At 49.9% G+C, this 15,639-nt stretch overlaps 2 protein-coding genes across 4 annotated transcripts; both read left to right on the top strand.

Annotated features, from left to right (window-relative positions):
- Positions 1-301: 301 nt before the first annotated feature.
- On the top strand, positions 302-13,620 carry LOC120947868 (laminin subunit beta-1). Of its 3 annotated transcripts, none has more exons than XM_040363665.2 (17): positions 302-435; positions 1,724-1,923; positions 3,809-3,922; positions 3,999-4,052; positions 5,700-5,958; positions 6,586-7,265; positions 7,329-8,014; positions 8,095-8,115; positions 8,191-8,797; positions 9,219-10,183; positions 10,262-10,358; positions 10,428-11,404; positions 11,467-11,819; positions 11,892-12,033; positions 12,107-12,295; positions 12,377-12,521; positions 12,594-13,620. In XM_040363665.2, exons 3-17 carry the CDS (start codon positions 3,862-3,864, stop codon positions 12,728-12,730), a joined length of 5,373 nt encoding a protein of 1,790 aa, XP_040219599.1. In that variant the 5' UTR covers positions 302-435; positions 1,724-1,923; positions 3,809-3,861; the 3' UTR covers positions 12,731-13,620. The 3 variants fall into 3 exon arrangements, with proteins under 3 accessions (XP_040219599.1, XP_040219600.1, XP_040219601.1); XM_040363666.2 differs by having other exon boundaries at positions 332-439; XM_040363667.2 differs by lacking the exons at positions 302-435; positions 1,724-1,923 and adding an exon at positions 3,375-3,478.
- Positions 13,621-14,086: 466 nt separating this feature from the next.
- Positions 14,087-15,539, top strand: LOC120950333 (eukaryotic translation initiation factor 6). The gene is made up of 3 exons (XM_040368297.2): positions 14,087-14,322; positions 14,568-15,188; positions 15,264-15,539. Exons 1-3 carry the CDS (start codon positions 14,216-14,218, stop codon positions 15,271-15,273), a joined length of 738 nt encoding a protein of 245 aa, XP_040224231.1. The 5' UTR covers positions 14,087-14,215; the 3' UTR covers positions 15,274-15,539.
- The last annotated feature ends 100 nt before the right edge of the window (positions 15,540-15,639 follow it).

The raw sequence follows: 15,639 nt of genomic DNA, 5'->3' as shown, positions 1-15,639 counted from the left end.
AAAAAAAATATTTGTAAACTTACCTGTATCCAACAACACACCGTTGCTGCATAGGAGCTACGGTAAGCTGTTTTGCAGCTTTGCACTCTTCCTTTATCCTTTACGCAGCTCCAACCCTGTGTGCTGCGCTCTTCCAGTGTGTCTGCTTGTGCGCCATGGCAACCGTCACGCACACCACCACAGCGTGTCGATCGGCGAGCAGATCTTCTACCCATAGCAGCAGCAATGAGAGTGAGAGAGAGAGAGAGAGAGAGAGAGAGAGAGCACGCTGCTCGACCCACTCTCGCAGGCACGTCTTGCAAGGCGGATCGCGAGGCTTGGGTGGACTTTATGCTCTGCTCACGCATCATAGCTGAAACGTCTCGCGTAGATCGTGCACGTCGGACAGTTGGAGACGCGCTGGTGCGTTCCGTGGACGGTGGTTCCTTCGCTTTGGTAGGTGTGTGGAGGCAACCCTTCTTCTGCCCGTGGTCCTGTGGTTGCCGTTCTGACATCATGGAAACTGCAGTTGTGAAAAATCGGATGTGAATTCTCCATTTCGCGGTGTCAAGTGTTGAAGAGCTGGCGAAGATAGAAGAGAGGTGTTTGCGATCGAACAAATCTAGCGGTGTGCTGTGTCTTGGGTGCTTTAGAAGAGTGTCAGATAAAGCGTTTGGTGGTGCGTGGAGTCTTTCTGTGATTCTGTGATGTGCCCGTAACAGCGATGCGATTTTGCTTCTTTTCCCAAAAGTCTGGCAACACAAACAGCTCGACGGTGGCAGTACTGCAATAGGAAAGAGAGAAAAAACAACGTGAAAAAAAACACACACACACACACTTTCTGCATACACACGGGATCGCAGCAGGCTGGGCAGCGGAGGAGGCGAGTGCGTGCGAGTGAGACACCGCACGAACGAGTGAGATTTTCAAGTGAGATGAAGTGGATGAGCCTACCAAGCGCACTGCGTTGGTTAGAGGGAGACGGGGCGAAGCGACCAAAATCACGGCTGCATTTCCCGAATCCATCTTTCATCGTCCGCGCGCATTCCTTCTCGCTCTCGCGCACACGCGCATGGGGAAAAGTTATGCTGTCGCGGTGCAGTGTTTTATGTTTTGTATTCCACTCGAGCAAGAACGACTTTATGCCCCAGCGACGACGACGGCGACGAATTCGGTGTTGATCTTCCGCTGCAACCAGCCACTAATACAAATGTGTTGTGTGGCGGTGGCGGCGCATTGGTGGCATCAGCGGATTCCACAAGCGCGCCGTGCCGTGCCACACACACGCACCAGATGGTCCCCAGCCAGTCGCGGGCGCTCCATTCCGAAAACACTGGGAAAGTTACAAGATAGGGATTCGTTCGCCGTCCCTATAAGGGGGCCAGTGTGTGTGTGTGTTTGTGTGTGTGTGGATGCATTTTTGGATACGTGTGTGCAGTGAAGACACAAACCGCGATCGACGCAAACCTCACGATCATCTTCTAAAGGCAGTGCTTTTTATGTTTATTTTTATGCTTGCCAGCAAGCCTGTGCGACCGCGAGACCTGCGGTCAATTCGCTGACCTCACACGTGTGTCGGCAAATTGTGCAGCGTTTAGCTAAAAGTCTGTGTGCAGCAGTCATTTGCAGCTTGCAGCAGTGTGAGCAGAGTGCACTGTGGTGCTTTAAAAAAAGAGCGAATTTTTGTGATCGTTAAAGTGTTCATATTTAATCATTTTAACATCGTGTGTTAATCTTTTTGCAGCAACCGCAACAACATTGTGTCAAGTGAAGTGTAGTGTCGAAAATCCGGGCTTGAAAGGGCTTCAACAACCTGCTTGTGGGGGATTGTGGAAAATTACCTGTGCCTTGTGACGAAATTTTGCACCATCCTGTGCAGTGTGAAGATCGGCGGACCTGCTCCAACTACCTATGAGTAGCTGGTACACCATTGCATGCTGAACGGTAAGCAAACGCCTCATTCTGGCCCGCGATCGTCGTCGCATTGATCGTAGGTGGTAGTATATAGTAATTCTTTCCACTGCAACAGCGCTACCTACCGAGCAACCGAACGAAACCCTTTTATGGGGAAACGTGGTCGTTCTGCAGAACAAACTTGTTTGTTTTGCCCTTTTTGGGACCTTTGTGCGAAGCATAAAACGGGACCGATGCTTGGAAGAATGCTTGCTTCCCCCCGTAAGGTTTTGCTTCAAAAGAGAAGAAAGATCAGTTCCTGATGTCAAACACGTGTACGGTTCGGACCGATCCGTTGCCACATGTTGGCAAAATGTCGACGTTCGCTCAAAAGAACCGTTTCCGAACCTAACTGATGACGTGATCGCAGCAAGAGTGATAACACCTTCTTATCCCGTCGGTCCCTTGCCGACCTTGCTGGTTGGTAGCACCGTTTCTCATTCCCTTAAGCAACCAATGAGCTCCTCGTGTACTTTAATTGATATCTTGCTTAATGCCTTGCCGTGTCGGTGTGGTAAAGTGGCGATAGGAATCTGCCGGAAGCTCCTCACTGATTGGTGTTGTACATTTGTGCCCAACTGTAACCGACCCAGGAATGGATTGAGGGAGGAGGAGGCGGGTGGTGCGTCCAGGGAAGCTCATTAAAAATGCATACGATGCAAAAGTGTTGCGCTGCAACGTTGTCGCTTCATTCAACACATTTGCGCCATTTCACTGGATTCCATTGCGAATGAAAGCGAGATCTTCACTTTATTGCTGCTGTTGGGGTTTGCCGCTGTTACCCTTGTGATAACTATTGTAGATAATGAATGAAGGGCTGTTTATTGGCAGGGGAAACATTAGCCCAGTTTTAGTATGTTGCAAACTGTGCAGGAATGCTCTCCCGTTGGAGTTGAAGTCGTGCAAGTTCGTGCACTGCTAATTGAAAGACCCCGTTCGAAGCAAATATGGCAAATTTTCGTCTTCAACCTGTCTTGTACGTGATTAGCACATTTCAGAAAAGGCGTAAATACTTTGTGTGGTTGGATCAGTGTGCATTCTTCAGCACATCTGCACTTTAGATCCCTTTTTTTCGTGGAATAACTTTTTGGTATTTTATACAAATTCTAAGACATTACTTGGGGTTTGTTCTGTGTAATTCATACGCGATTCTACTTCCTCTCAAACACCACTTCACTCTGGGTAGTGGTGGGGATGTTCCCCCCTTCGATAAAGAAACATTCAGCAAACAGCAGCTATTTATCTCGGACCAGCGAGTGCCTTGCAGCGTGTGTAGTTTCAGCAGGAAGGTTCAACGGACTAACGCGGGCGCATATCGGAGGAGGGTAGTAGAACGAACAAATATCTCACACTCTTCTGCCACAACCAACCACCAACAACAAGTCGGGGCAGTAGTATCGCCGACCGATCGCCATGTGCTCCGACTTCCCCCGGGGCCGGAATTAGTGCCTCACGAACCACCACTCTGTACTGTGTGCGCGTTGCCGCGTGAAGGAAGTGTGTTGGTCGTTTTCGTCTTGCTGGTGCTGTACTGCCATTATCTGTGGTGGGTCGGGAACTGTGCGAGATCTGACGTCGACTCCGGCTGGCGCGGCCGGCCAATGGAAACAGGGAACTGTTCTTTCACATGCGCGACGGGCAGCATCAGAACAACAGGGCTTTTCTTATCAGGGCCGGATACGAACGCGAGAAGGCTCACTATCGCTTTACAGGAGGGTGGTGCATGGGTGCGAGTAGTCGTCTCTCAACTAATGGGGCTTTTTCATAAAGGAAGAACATGAATCGTGGTTTACAATTAGAAAAATGGGATTATCGGAGCAAGATTCAGGAAAAGTAATACTGTGTGTGTGTTTTTGCCACTCTTTTTCCATTTCAGATTAGGAACGTTATATTAACGTTCCTACCCATGTATAGCTGGCCGCGGCAGCGATGGCCAAAATAGGATCGTCATGTCTAGCATACGTAGTTATTAATTTATTTATTTTCCATAGTAAGTATGCCGTCGGGTGTGAGAATCCCTTTCCGAAATTGAAGCTAATGAACGTTGTTTTTTCGCACTTCCCCAGGTCTAATCTTAAGTAGCAATGCACAGCGCCGACCAGCATATGGTAGAGATCGATGTAAGTATTAACAACATGGATAGGATTAATGTACTGAGTTCGGAGTCCTTTCGACTACAACTACTCACTCAGAGCGTCATTTGTGTGTTGTGTCTAACCACTGAAGCATGAGTTCTTTCCGGTTGAAGCCCATTCACAATCATTGGAATGCACCCTTAAATAGCTCTTAAGATAATAATGCACGTAACTCTCATCTCACTCATCATTACTCATATTGCACGACGACGGAATACTGTCCCGCTGTGTTTAAGCAGTTCCTTCCGTGGTAGCTGTAGCATCAGACAGCATCTCTGTCCCCACCCATCCGACCCATCCGGAGCCGGTGCTGCGTGGCGATCAGCAACCGATCGATGATGGGGATTCGATGGAGTTCACCGACGAGGATGAACCGACAGCGGGCGATTCGTTCCCAAACCTCCAGTACACGGGCATGATTAACAATCACATCAATTACAACAAGTACAACTCGATCTTCTATCCGCCGGGCAGTTTTGTTCCGGCAGGGTTGGACGATGCCGAGCTGGACGAGAAGTTCTCGTCCCGTGCGAATCGTCAACATCATCGTCGTCGGATGCATGAATCGGAACAGTATCGTAGCATGCAGCATCATCGATTCAGTGGCCCCTCGCAGCAGCAGCAGCAGCAACAACGTGCAGGAGGTTATCTAATTACCGCTTCAAATATCCAACCGGCTCCTCCAATTCTAAACATCTCCAGAAATATGACCTGGAATATCGCACTGTCAAACCTCCGTTGAACTGTGTGTGTGTGTGTGACGGGTCCGGTGTCCTCGTTATCTCCTGATCCTGAGCAATAGATTCTCTCCCCGTTGGTTGGCTGCTTCTGAAACCTTCTAATGATGGCCTTCAAGCGCACCTGCTTACGTCATAGGTTGTGAGTCCTCCTCAAAAAGCGGAGTGATCACAGCTCTATCTGCCCCGACCCGACGACGGCTGAAGTTCCATAGCATCTTCCGTAACACGTAAACTCCACTAATCTGCTGCGTGTGCTTACCAACCGGTCGTTAGCAGCTCCCAAAATTACACTCATCAAATCAGAGCCAATGCACAATTGGGGGCAGCACAGTTGGGGATATCATTAGACTCTGTAGAGCACGCTTTGGTCGTTCGTAATCCGCAAAGATCGTTCGTTCGACTACGGCTTCGAATCTAACCTTGGTGACTTGGTGGTATGGTGGTGTACCAGTGCTTATATTATCCAATTCCTGCCTTAGTCGCATCTGCCCATTCCAAACCGCTTGCGTTCTGCATCTTCCGAATGTTTCTGCCTTCTGCAAGCAAAGATAAACTCCTCCCGGAGCCGCCTCGTAGCGGAGGAGCGTTTGTTTACAGAACGTGCTTCCAGAGTTCCGTACTTTTCCCGTTGCGTTGGTGTATGTTGTTCCTCGTTCATGCCTACTCTTCCTATACATGTCTGCAACATGTGCGTTCCCTATCTCCGTCCCAGCGCTTGGGTTGGGTGAATGGTTTCCTTTGGGATCTGGTTGATCTATATTTAACTGTGCTTCGTTTTTCATTCAAAATCATCGCTATAACATCCCCTCTCTCTCTCTCGCTATCGTTTTTGCCACTTTCTCTCCCCGATCTCCCTCTTGTTCTGATAACTGATGTCGTCAACTCCTAACAGTAGCCAGCAGACCACCGATCCATCGTGTCCATCCGTGTGAGCAGAGCTCGTGCTATCCGGCTACGGGCAACCTGCTGATAGGGCGTGAGAACCGGCTGGAAGCGTCGTCCACCTGCGGCACGGTACGACCGGAACGTTACTGCATCGTGTCCCATCTGGAGGAGAAGAAATGCTTCCTTTGCGACACGCGCCGCGAGACGGAGAACGATCCGATGCGCAACCATCGGATCGGTCAGATCATCTACAAAATGCAACCGGGGTAGGTATGAAGCCGCGATGAACTCCTCCTCATGACATCATCCCGCTTGTGGACATTTACTCTGATGGGAAGTGTATGTTTTAAGAGGTTTTGTTTTTTTTTGCTGGACCTTTTGCGCGAAACATTACGCGATTGCAGCATGTGCAGCAGCGCAACCAAGATAAGATAGAATGTATCGGAGAGTTTGTTTTTGGTTTCACGCAGCCCCGGCTTCGGCTGGGGATAAACAAACACTGCCCACGAACGGCAAACATGGTGTGCAAATAAATGTTAAGCATACAAACAGACGGCCAGCATCCGTCCTCGTCCGGGCCGTACGAGCAACCGGAGCCGGAGCAGTTGTCAAAATTTAACGATGACTAAAAACCATCCGCCGATCCGCACATCTGTTGTCGGTCTGGTGCGCGTACGTACGCGATCGATTGATTTTGTTGGTAGTTTGTATGGATCATGCACAAATAATAATACGTACCGAGTTATGTTACGTCATCCGTTCATGGACGACCAAGCGAAGGAGGATGATGTCAGGAAATGGATGCATTTAGAAATAGTTTCCTTCAAAGCTAAGCTGTTCGTCTTGTGACAATATTTTCAATAGTAACTTCAATGTGCTTCCCCCCTCCTCAGCACGGTCGAGCAAACCTGGTGGCAGTCGGAGAATGGGCGTGAAAACGTTACCATTCAGCTGGACCTCGAGGCAGAGTTTCACTTTACCCATCTGATCATCGTGTTCGCGACGTTCCGTCCGGCGGCGATGCTGATCGAGCGATCGTACGATTTCGGCAAAACCTGGCACGTGTACAAATACTTCGCCCATAGCTGCCGCGAGTCGTTCCCGCACGCTCCGCTGGTCGCGCGGAACATTACCGACGTGATCTGCGACCATCGGTACTCGGGCGTCGAGCCGTCGAAGAACGGTGAGGTGATCTACCGGGTGCTGCCGCCGAACATGAACATCGAGAACCCGTACGCCGAGCACGTGCAGAACATGCTGAAGATGACGAATCTGCGCGTCAACTTCACGAAGCTGCACTCGCTCGGCGACAACCTGCTGGACGATCGGGACGAGATACAGGAGAAGTACTACTACGCCATCTCGAACATGATCGTGCGTGGTTCGTGCTCGTGCTACGGCCATGCATCGCGCTGCCTGCCGCTCGAGGGCGTCCGGAATACGGTGGACATGGTGCACGGTCGGTGCGAGTGCACGCACAACACGAAGGGCTTGAACTGCGAGGAGTGTGAGGACTTCTTCAATGATCTGCCCTGGAAGCCGGCCCTTGGCAAGCAGACGAACGCTTGTAAAAGTATGATCGCTGTTAGAGCTTTCTTTTTGAATGACTTTTAATCGATTTGTTCCTACCTTTCAGAGTGTAACTGTAACAACCATGCGACGAGCTGCCACTTTGACCAGGCCGTTTATGAGCACTCGGGACGGGTAAGTGGCGGCGTGTGCGACAACTGTCAGCACAACACGCAAGGCTACCACTGCGAGGAGTGTGCGCCGTTCTTCTATCGCGATCCGAACGAAGACATCCAGAGCCCGTACGTGTGCAAACCGTGCGACTGTGATCCACGTGGCTCGCTGGACGATGGCATCTGTGACTCGATCGCGGACGAGGAGAACGGCATCGTGGCCGGTGCGTGTCACTGCAAGCGCAATGTGAACGGCCGTCGGTGCGACCACTGTCGCGAAGGGTTCTGGAACTTTGACGAGCACAATCCGGACGGTTGCCAGCCGTGCACGTGCAACACGCTCGGTACGGTGAACAACTCGGGCTGCAACGTGTACACTGGGGAGTGTATCTGTAAGCGGTTGGTGACCGGGCGCGACTGCAACCAGTGTATGCCGGAGACGTACGGACTGTCGGACAGTTTGGAGGGCTGTACGCCGTGCAGCTGTCATCCGGGAGGTTCGCTGGACAATAGCTGCGACGTGATTACGGGACAGTGTCGATGCCGGCCGCACATGCAGGGACGCGATTGTAGTGAGCCGAAGCAGCACTATTTCATCCCCACGTTGCACCGTATCCTGGAGGCGGAGGTTCCATCAACTGTAAGTGAAAGTGAAGTTGAATATCTAAGGTATCAGCATCTAATGATTGTTCTTTTTGTTCCTGTTTCTTCTTGTTTTAGTTCTGTGAATCCGGTGGAGGGGTAAGTTCTGGACAGCAGTAACATCCCCATATGTTTCTTTAACCATTTACACCCTCATGTACCTTCCATCCACAGCAAAACTGTTCGGTTGTTGTGCGTGAACGGGCAAACGATCGTGATGCGGACTTCACCGGGCCCGGATTCATTCGTGCGTCCGAAGGTACCGTGCTGAAGTTCACCGTAGACGACATACCGAAGACGATGAACTACGACGTGATGGTGCGCTACCAGCCGCAGATGAAGGGCGACTGGGAGAACGTGCGCATGACGGTGATCCGGCCGGAAGTGTACGACCCGGAGGGTCCGTGCGCCAACTCACACCCGAGCTACGAGCGCGACATCACCACAACACTGTCCGAGTACGAAACGAGCGCCATCGCCCTGCACGACATCTGTCTGGAGAGTGGCAAGACGTACAAGTTCATCGTGTCCTTCCAGCGGCACGAACCGTACGACGATAATCCGACGGCCCAGATACTGATCGACTCCATCGTGCTGATACCGCGCATCGAAATCACACCGATCATGCAGGGTTCGCACCAGGCCGAGGTGCGGCACCGCGAGTACGTCAACCTGGGCTGCAACCACACGTACTACGACGTGAACTACATCCTGAACGCGCCGGAAGAGTGCAAGGATCTGCTGAAAACGATCAGTGTGTACATCAACAACGGTGCCATGCGTAAGTATGAAACGATGTTTAGCCGCTAGTTTGGTGCATGCAAGGGATGTTGCTATCAATCAGCTGTGTGCGTAATCAGCGATGCGTTCCACGAAGGCCGTGGTATCTTATCAGAGCGGTTCACTAGTAGTGGACGGCATTGGCTGATTAATGTTTCGACAGCGAGCTAGAATTAGACTGACTGACCGTTTGTTGACACTGCTTTGAGCCGCACCTTTGCATAGGTGTGCAGGGAGAGATGGTTCACTTCAAGCCGTTAGCTATTGTGTTTCTCCTGCACTCAGGAGTATTGCTAGGGCTTTTCCAGAGCTGTCTCAGTCAAGATATAAATCCAGGAGAAGTGGAGCTGGAACCTTGTTAGAATTGAAGCGTTGGTCGAGTCTGTGATCGTTGTGCTAATGGTTGTTCGTTTCCATTCCAGCTTGCGAGTGTAATCCGACCGGTTCGAAAAGCAAGAAGTGTGCCGAATCTGGAGGTTTCTGTACGTGCAAGACGAACGTTGTGGGACGGCAGTGCGACCGGTGTGCTCCGGGTACGTACGGCTTCGGACCGGAGGGCTGCAAGGCCTGTGACTGTAACAGCATCGGGTCGAAGGACAACGACTGCGACCTGATTACGGGTCAGTGTAACTGCCATCCGAACACGTACGGCCGGGAGTGTGACCAGTGCCAGCCGGGCTTCTGGAACTTCCCCAACTGTCAGATTTGCGAGTGCAACGGCCACACACCGACGTGTAACTCGAAGACGGGCGAGTGTCTCCACTGTCAGGACTTTACGCAGGGCTGGAAGTGTGATCGCTGCGTCGACGGGTACTACGGCAATCCGCTGCTCGGCTCGTCGATTGGATGCCGACCGTGCCGCTGCCCGGACACGGTTGCGTCGGGCCATTCGTACGCGAACGAGTGCTATCTGCATCCTTCGACGAACGATGTGATCTGCTCGTGCGAGGAAGGCTATTCCGGCGCGCGGTGTGACGTGTGCGCGGACAATTACTACGGCAATCCGGAGAAACCGGGCGGCCAGTGCCAGTCGTGCGACTGTAGCAACAATGTCGATCCGAAGCGCCCGGGTAACTGCGATTCGAAGTCGGGCAAATGTCTGCAGTGTCTGTACAACACGGAGGGCGACCATTGCGAGTACTGTCGCGATGGTTTCTATGGTGATGCGCTGCGGCAGGACTGTCGGGCTTGCGATTGTAACCTGCTCGGAACGAACCAAACGATACAGCACTGCGACCGGTACACGGGCCAGTGTCCGTGCCTGCGCAACGTGAAGGGACAGTACTGTGACGAGTGTATCGAAAACCACTGGAAGATTGCTAGCGGCGAAGGTTGCGAGGCGTGCGATTGTGATCCGGTCGGGGCGCTCAGTGAGCAGTGTAATCCGGTAGGTTGTCGTTAGAGTAGGAGGAGGAGGAGATTGGAAGGAGATGGAGATACTAATTGCGATAATTTCCTTTCACAGTACGATGGTCAGTGCTCGTGCAAACCTGGCTTTGGTGGACGGCAGTGTAATCAGTGTGAGGCTTACTTCTGGGGCGATCCGAACGTGGAATGCAAACGTATGTATATGCTCAGAGTAAATTGTATAGAAGGTTGTCTTACATCACGTGTTGGGGTTTTTGTTACAGCCTGTGAATGTAATGCATACGGCTCTGCAACTCAACAGTGCGACCGCACGACCGGCAAGTGTGCCTGTAAGTCTGGCATTGGCGGTTACAAGTGCGATCAGTGCGATCGAGGCTATCTCGGCCAAGCTCCGTACTGCGAACCATGCGGCGAGTGCTTCGACAACTGGGACATGATTCTGGACGGGCTGCGGAACGAAACGGATCGTACGATTGAGGAGGCGAAAACGATCAAGAAGCTTGGTGCCACCGGTGCATACAAGAAGGAGTTCGATTCCATGTCGAAGAAGATCGCACAAATCGAGGGCCTGCTGAATAACACCATCTCGGATCGGGAGATCGAAGCGATTGGCGGCGAGATTGACCGTATTCGCAACCATCTGCAGGAATCGCTGCACAACCTGGAGGAATCGGAACGGAAGCTGCAAGAGACGGACTCGAACATTAAGCTCGCCAACATCGAGATCGTTAATCTGGGCCGTCGGGCGGACGACGTGAAGCAGATGACCAACTACCTGAAGGACAATGCGACGAAGCTGCAGGAGGGCAACATCGAAGGTGCGTTGAATCTGACCCGCGACGCCTGGTACCGCGTGAGCATGCTGGGTGAAACGAACATGAACATCACGGCGATCAACAGCCGGGCGGAGAACTACTGCCGGCGGGCGGAGCATCTGATCAACAAAAATCAGGCCGACGTAGTGCGCAACCACGAGAACAACGAGGCCGCCTTCCTGAAGTACCAGGAGGAGCTGAACGATCTGAACGGCAACATGCCGGATCTGAACCAGCGCATCTGCGATCGGCATGGCGATCCGTGCGATGAGTTCTGCGGCGGTGCGGGCTGTAAGAATGGATGTGGCGGGCTGCGGTGCGAGAATGGTGCGTTGACGCTGTCCGAGAAGGCACTAGACTTTGCGAAGAAGACCGAGCAAAACATTAAGGAGAAGGAGGAGCTGGCGGATGATATTCTACGTTCGGTAAGTATGAGTGATGCAGCTGCGCGGGATAAAATTCTTACCTTTCCACTCTGGTTTGTTAGATGTCGCAAGCGAAAGCCAATGCTTCGGAGTCGTACAAGAAAGCGAAGCGAACGCACGACGAAACTCAAGCTCATCTCGAGGACACGAAGGATCTGATCGATCGTGCGAACATACTGGTTGTCAAGCTGACGGACATGATCGAAAACACAACGGCGTCGCCGGGTGAAATGCGCGAACTTATCGAGCAGGTGATGAGCTACACACTGCAGCTCGATCCCGAACAGATCGATGATCTTGCACAGAAGATTCAGGATGCGGTATCTCACCTGGTCAATGTGGAATCGATCATCCGCAACACGGAGAACGATCTGCGACGCGTGGAGATGCTCAAGTCTGATGCGCTGGATAAAAAGTAAGCGTTTGTGTTACAACTCGAACATAGTTTTGACTGTTAAACGGTTATGATTTTTGCTCTTTTTATCAGGGAACGCGCAGAAAAGGTGTTAGCGGGCGTGTTGAACATTACACGCGCTCTGGACGATGCGGACGATGCCCAGAAAAAGGCACGCCAATCGATCAAGCAAGCAAATGCGGACATTGCTTCGGCCAAGATCGATCTGGAGGAGGTTTGTAGACTGTCGATGTGTGTGTGCATGTGTGAACCGAACTGTTATACTAATATTTGTCATTTGATTTCAGATTGATAAGGAAACGGAAGAAGCACAGAAGCGTGCCAACTCGACGGCTAATGCGGTGCTAGCGCTGCAGTCGCGCCTTGAACAGCTCCAGAAGGACAACATTCGCAATGAGCTGGACGCCAAGGACATCAACAAACAGGCCGAAGACGTAAAGGACTCCGCTAACAATGCGCACGAACGTGCAACACAGGTACTCAAGCGACTCAAGCAGTTTAGCACACTGAATTGTATTCTAATGTGGTGATATTTTTGTTTGGTTCTGCCTATTTAGCTTAAAAACGATTTCAAGACCGCAAACGAGTCACTCACGGCACAGGCTCGGCGTTCCGAGAGTGCCCGGGAGCGTGCACAAAACTTGCTGAACCGTGCCTCCAAAATTACCGTCGACACGACCACTCAGCTGTCAGCTCTGCAGAGTAAGTAATGGAGTAGGGAGCGATCTGAAGAGCATGCTCAACCAATTTGTACTTTTCTCTCACACTGTAAAGGTATGGACGATATCTACAAATCGAACGAAAAGGAAATCCAGAATCTGGAAGCTGAGCTGAACGATCTTACCGGAAAGATCACGTTCTACCTGCAGACGATTCAGACCAATGCGGAGCGCTATCGTCAGTGCACATAATGTGTCGAAGATTCCAGCCTGCTTTCCGCAATAATTAAGCAATTACTATGTGTTCACAGTCGAAAATTGTAGCAAGAGAGGGGTTTTTTTACGAACAATTATTCTAGAAATACACCTAGAGCAAAGAAGTACTACGCTTTACGATACTTCTTTCGTAGTATCGGAAAAGTATAAAAGAGTCTTGCGAGAAGACAGAAAACTAGATAATCTTCGTGCCAAAAACAAAGAGAAAGGAAACAAAAAACAATACGAATATGCGAAAAATAGAAGTGTGCGTTTAAGTTTGAACCGGTGCCGATAAAGAGAGAGAGAGAGAGAGAGTTTTCCCTTGGTGTTCGTTTATCCTGTAGATGCTAATAACTTTTGATTTCCAGCCCCGTATTAGATTCTTGTTAGGGCTCGTCACTAACAACCACGAGGTGTGTAATTTAAGATTTGTAAGGAATGTTCTAGCCGTAAGAGAAGCCGAGGGGTTTGTCAGTACCCTCGAGCCCCATTGAGACACATCCAGTGCATTTAAAACGTTTTTCCTACAGCTTCCATGTTTTCATTTTTAAAAAGAATAGTGTATTAGTCAATGGTGCACCTTTGATGGTCACACTCACACCGAAACCATACAAAGCTGGTGTCGCAATTCTCGAAAAGGAAATAGTCTCGAAAATAGCAATAGACGATAGGAAGTATCAAAACGGAACTAGATTGAATGTTCCTTCAATATTTCAACAACTTGACAGCAAATAGGTATGGTCACTCGTACCTATCGCAAATCGCCATACAATTGTAGTGTTTTAAAATGCTCGTTTTTAACCCTGATTTTAAGTGGAACCAATAACACCTAAATTGTACGCAAGTCTGTTCGTCGTAAATAATAAATATCTTCAATGTTTTAACTGATGTGTATGCGGGTAAGAATCCATCATGTAAGAAAAAAGGCGAGTATTCCGCCATTTACAATCTTACATACGGAAAGAAATATGAAATTCGCTTTAACGTAGACCACGTGTTGAATTTTGAACAGAAAAGCAATTACCACAGTTGCGTTGTGTTTAATCATCTGTGGTATTCATGTGAAAGCGGTGTTTTCTTCAATATTTCGCTTTGTTCAAACACATGCCTCATGTTTGTATTTTCTAAACATATATAAATGCATGACAAGTCCTCAAACCGGAAAGAAAAAGGGTTTGAACCATGTATTGAACCAAAAAAGGAAAAGGAAGTGGTAAAACTTGCGTAACGAAACTCGTAACGTCTTTTCAAAATGACGTTCGGCAAAGCACATGTTTGTGTAAACCTTGGCTAACCTTCATCCCACCGCGAGCTGTCAAAATTGTTGTAAACATTAAAAATATTGCTCGCTCTCCGGCATCGCGAAACACAAAACTGCGTGTCGGTTCCAAATTTGTTAATATTTCGCTTGAAATCGTTATTATTGTGTGCTAACTATTGTTCCACAGCTACAAGACAGCATATACATCAACAGCTATCATGGCTTTGCGTGCAGAGTTTGAGAATAATGACGATATCGGTGTGTTCAGCAAACTTACCAACTCATACTGCCTTGTTGCGATCGGAGGTTCAGAGGCATTTTACAGGTAAACTATTCGTGCTGCGAATGAATTATGATGATGAGCTGTTCACTAAAAGGGGCACAATTTGTTTATGTGCAATCGAGATGCCAATATAAAGCACTGGCGCTATGTACGGCCTAATAGAATTTAGTTGCGTATCACTTTTGGAGGTTATGTACGATGGCACGTGTTGACATAAACAAGCTGCTCTGGTCGGGAGTGTTTCGCTTTCGTTCTAATCATGTTCTCCGCTTCGCGGTCCCTTTCAGCGTGTTTGAGTCGGAGTTGGCAGACGTGATTCCAGTGGTTCATACCAGCATAGCCGGATGTAGAATCATCGGTCGACTGTCGGTGGGCAACAAGAATGGACTGGTAGTGCCGAACAGTACGACAGATGTGGAACTGCAGCACTTGCGAAATTCGTTGCCGGATTCGGTGAAAATCCATCGCGTCGAGGAGCGACTGTCGGCCCTGGGCAACGTGATCGCTTGCAATGACTATGTTGCCCTGGTCCATCCGGACATTGATCGCGAGACGGAGGAGATTATTGTGGATACGCTGGGCGTGGAAGTGTTCCGTCAGACCGTGGCTAACAATGTGCTCGTCGGTGCGTACTCCGTGCTAAGCAATCAGGGTGGGCTCGTGCATCCCAAGACGCCCAGCCAGGAGCTGGACGAGTTGGCATCGCTTCTACAAATTCCACTTGTGGCCGGTACGGTGAACCGGGGCTGTGAGGTGCTTGCCGCCGGTATGGTAGTGAACGATTGGTGTGCATTCTGTGGTACAAGCACTACCTCGACCGAGCTGTCCGTGGTGGAGAGCGTATTCAAGCTTAATGAAGCGCAACCTTCCAATGTCACCAGCAACCTCCGAGCATCCCTGATTGAAGCGTAAGCATCTGGAGCAAACTTCCTGTTTCATGTCGGAACAGTCTATTAAAACGAATTACCTTCTTTCCTTTCCAGAATGTCGTAAGCCAGTCTGTAGCTGGACGTTTCAAGGATTCGTAAATACTGTGAGCGTGTTTGGAAGGGTAAAGATCTTGACGCAGTCATTTGTGTCGATCGTTTTCCATGTCCGGGGGATGAGCAGTGTATGGAGTCGTTGGTATGGTATGGTAATATTCTAACAAAGACAGCAAAGTGCTACAAAAAGATTGTACAAACCTCTAACCGGTGGTATGGCTCCATGATACATAACAATATAACCGTATTGTTCCGTCGCAACAATTTCCCCAACAATCGAACTTTGAATTTTACTTCCCCCTTATCACCTCCACAAATGTACAATGGCGATGGCGAAATTGAACGGACTCTTGTGTTTTTGAAAAACAATATATAT

Source organism: Anopheles coluzzii, chromosome 2 (genome assembly GCF_943734685.1).
Source record: "Anopheles coluzzii chromosome 2, AcolN3, whole genome shotgun sequence".
Lineage (NCBI taxonomy): Eukaryota > Metazoa > Arthropoda > Insecta > Diptera > Culicidae > Anopheles > Anopheles coluzzii.
This window is presented reverse-complemented; position numbering and strand designations above follow the sequence as displayed.

What these genes read in the sequence shown, in the direction of transcription:
- LOC120947868 (XM_040363665.2), top strand. Translation starts at nt 3,862, where the DNA reads ATGGCCAAAATAGGATCGTCATGTCTAGCATACGTAGTTATTAATTTA. An exon ending in TCAGTGAGCAGTGTAATCCG is followed by an intron (nt 10,184 to 10,261) that starts GTAGGTTGTCGT and finishes TTCCTTTCACAG; the next exon opens with TACGATGGTCAGTGCTCGTG. An exon ending in TCAGCTGTCAGCTCTGCAGA is followed by an intron (nt 12,522 to 12,593) that starts GTAAGTAATGGA and finishes CACACTGTAAAG; the next exon opens with GTATGGACGATATCTACAAA.
- LOC120950333 (XM_040368297.2), top strand. Translation starts at nt 14,216, where the DNA reads ATGGCTTTGCGTGCAGAGTTTGAGAATAATGACGATATCGGTGTGTTC. An exon ending in GGTTCAGAGGCATTTTACAG is followed by an intron (nt 14,323 to 14,567) that starts GTAAACTATTCG and finishes GGTCCCTTTCAG; the next exon opens with CGTGTTTGAGTCGGAGTTGG.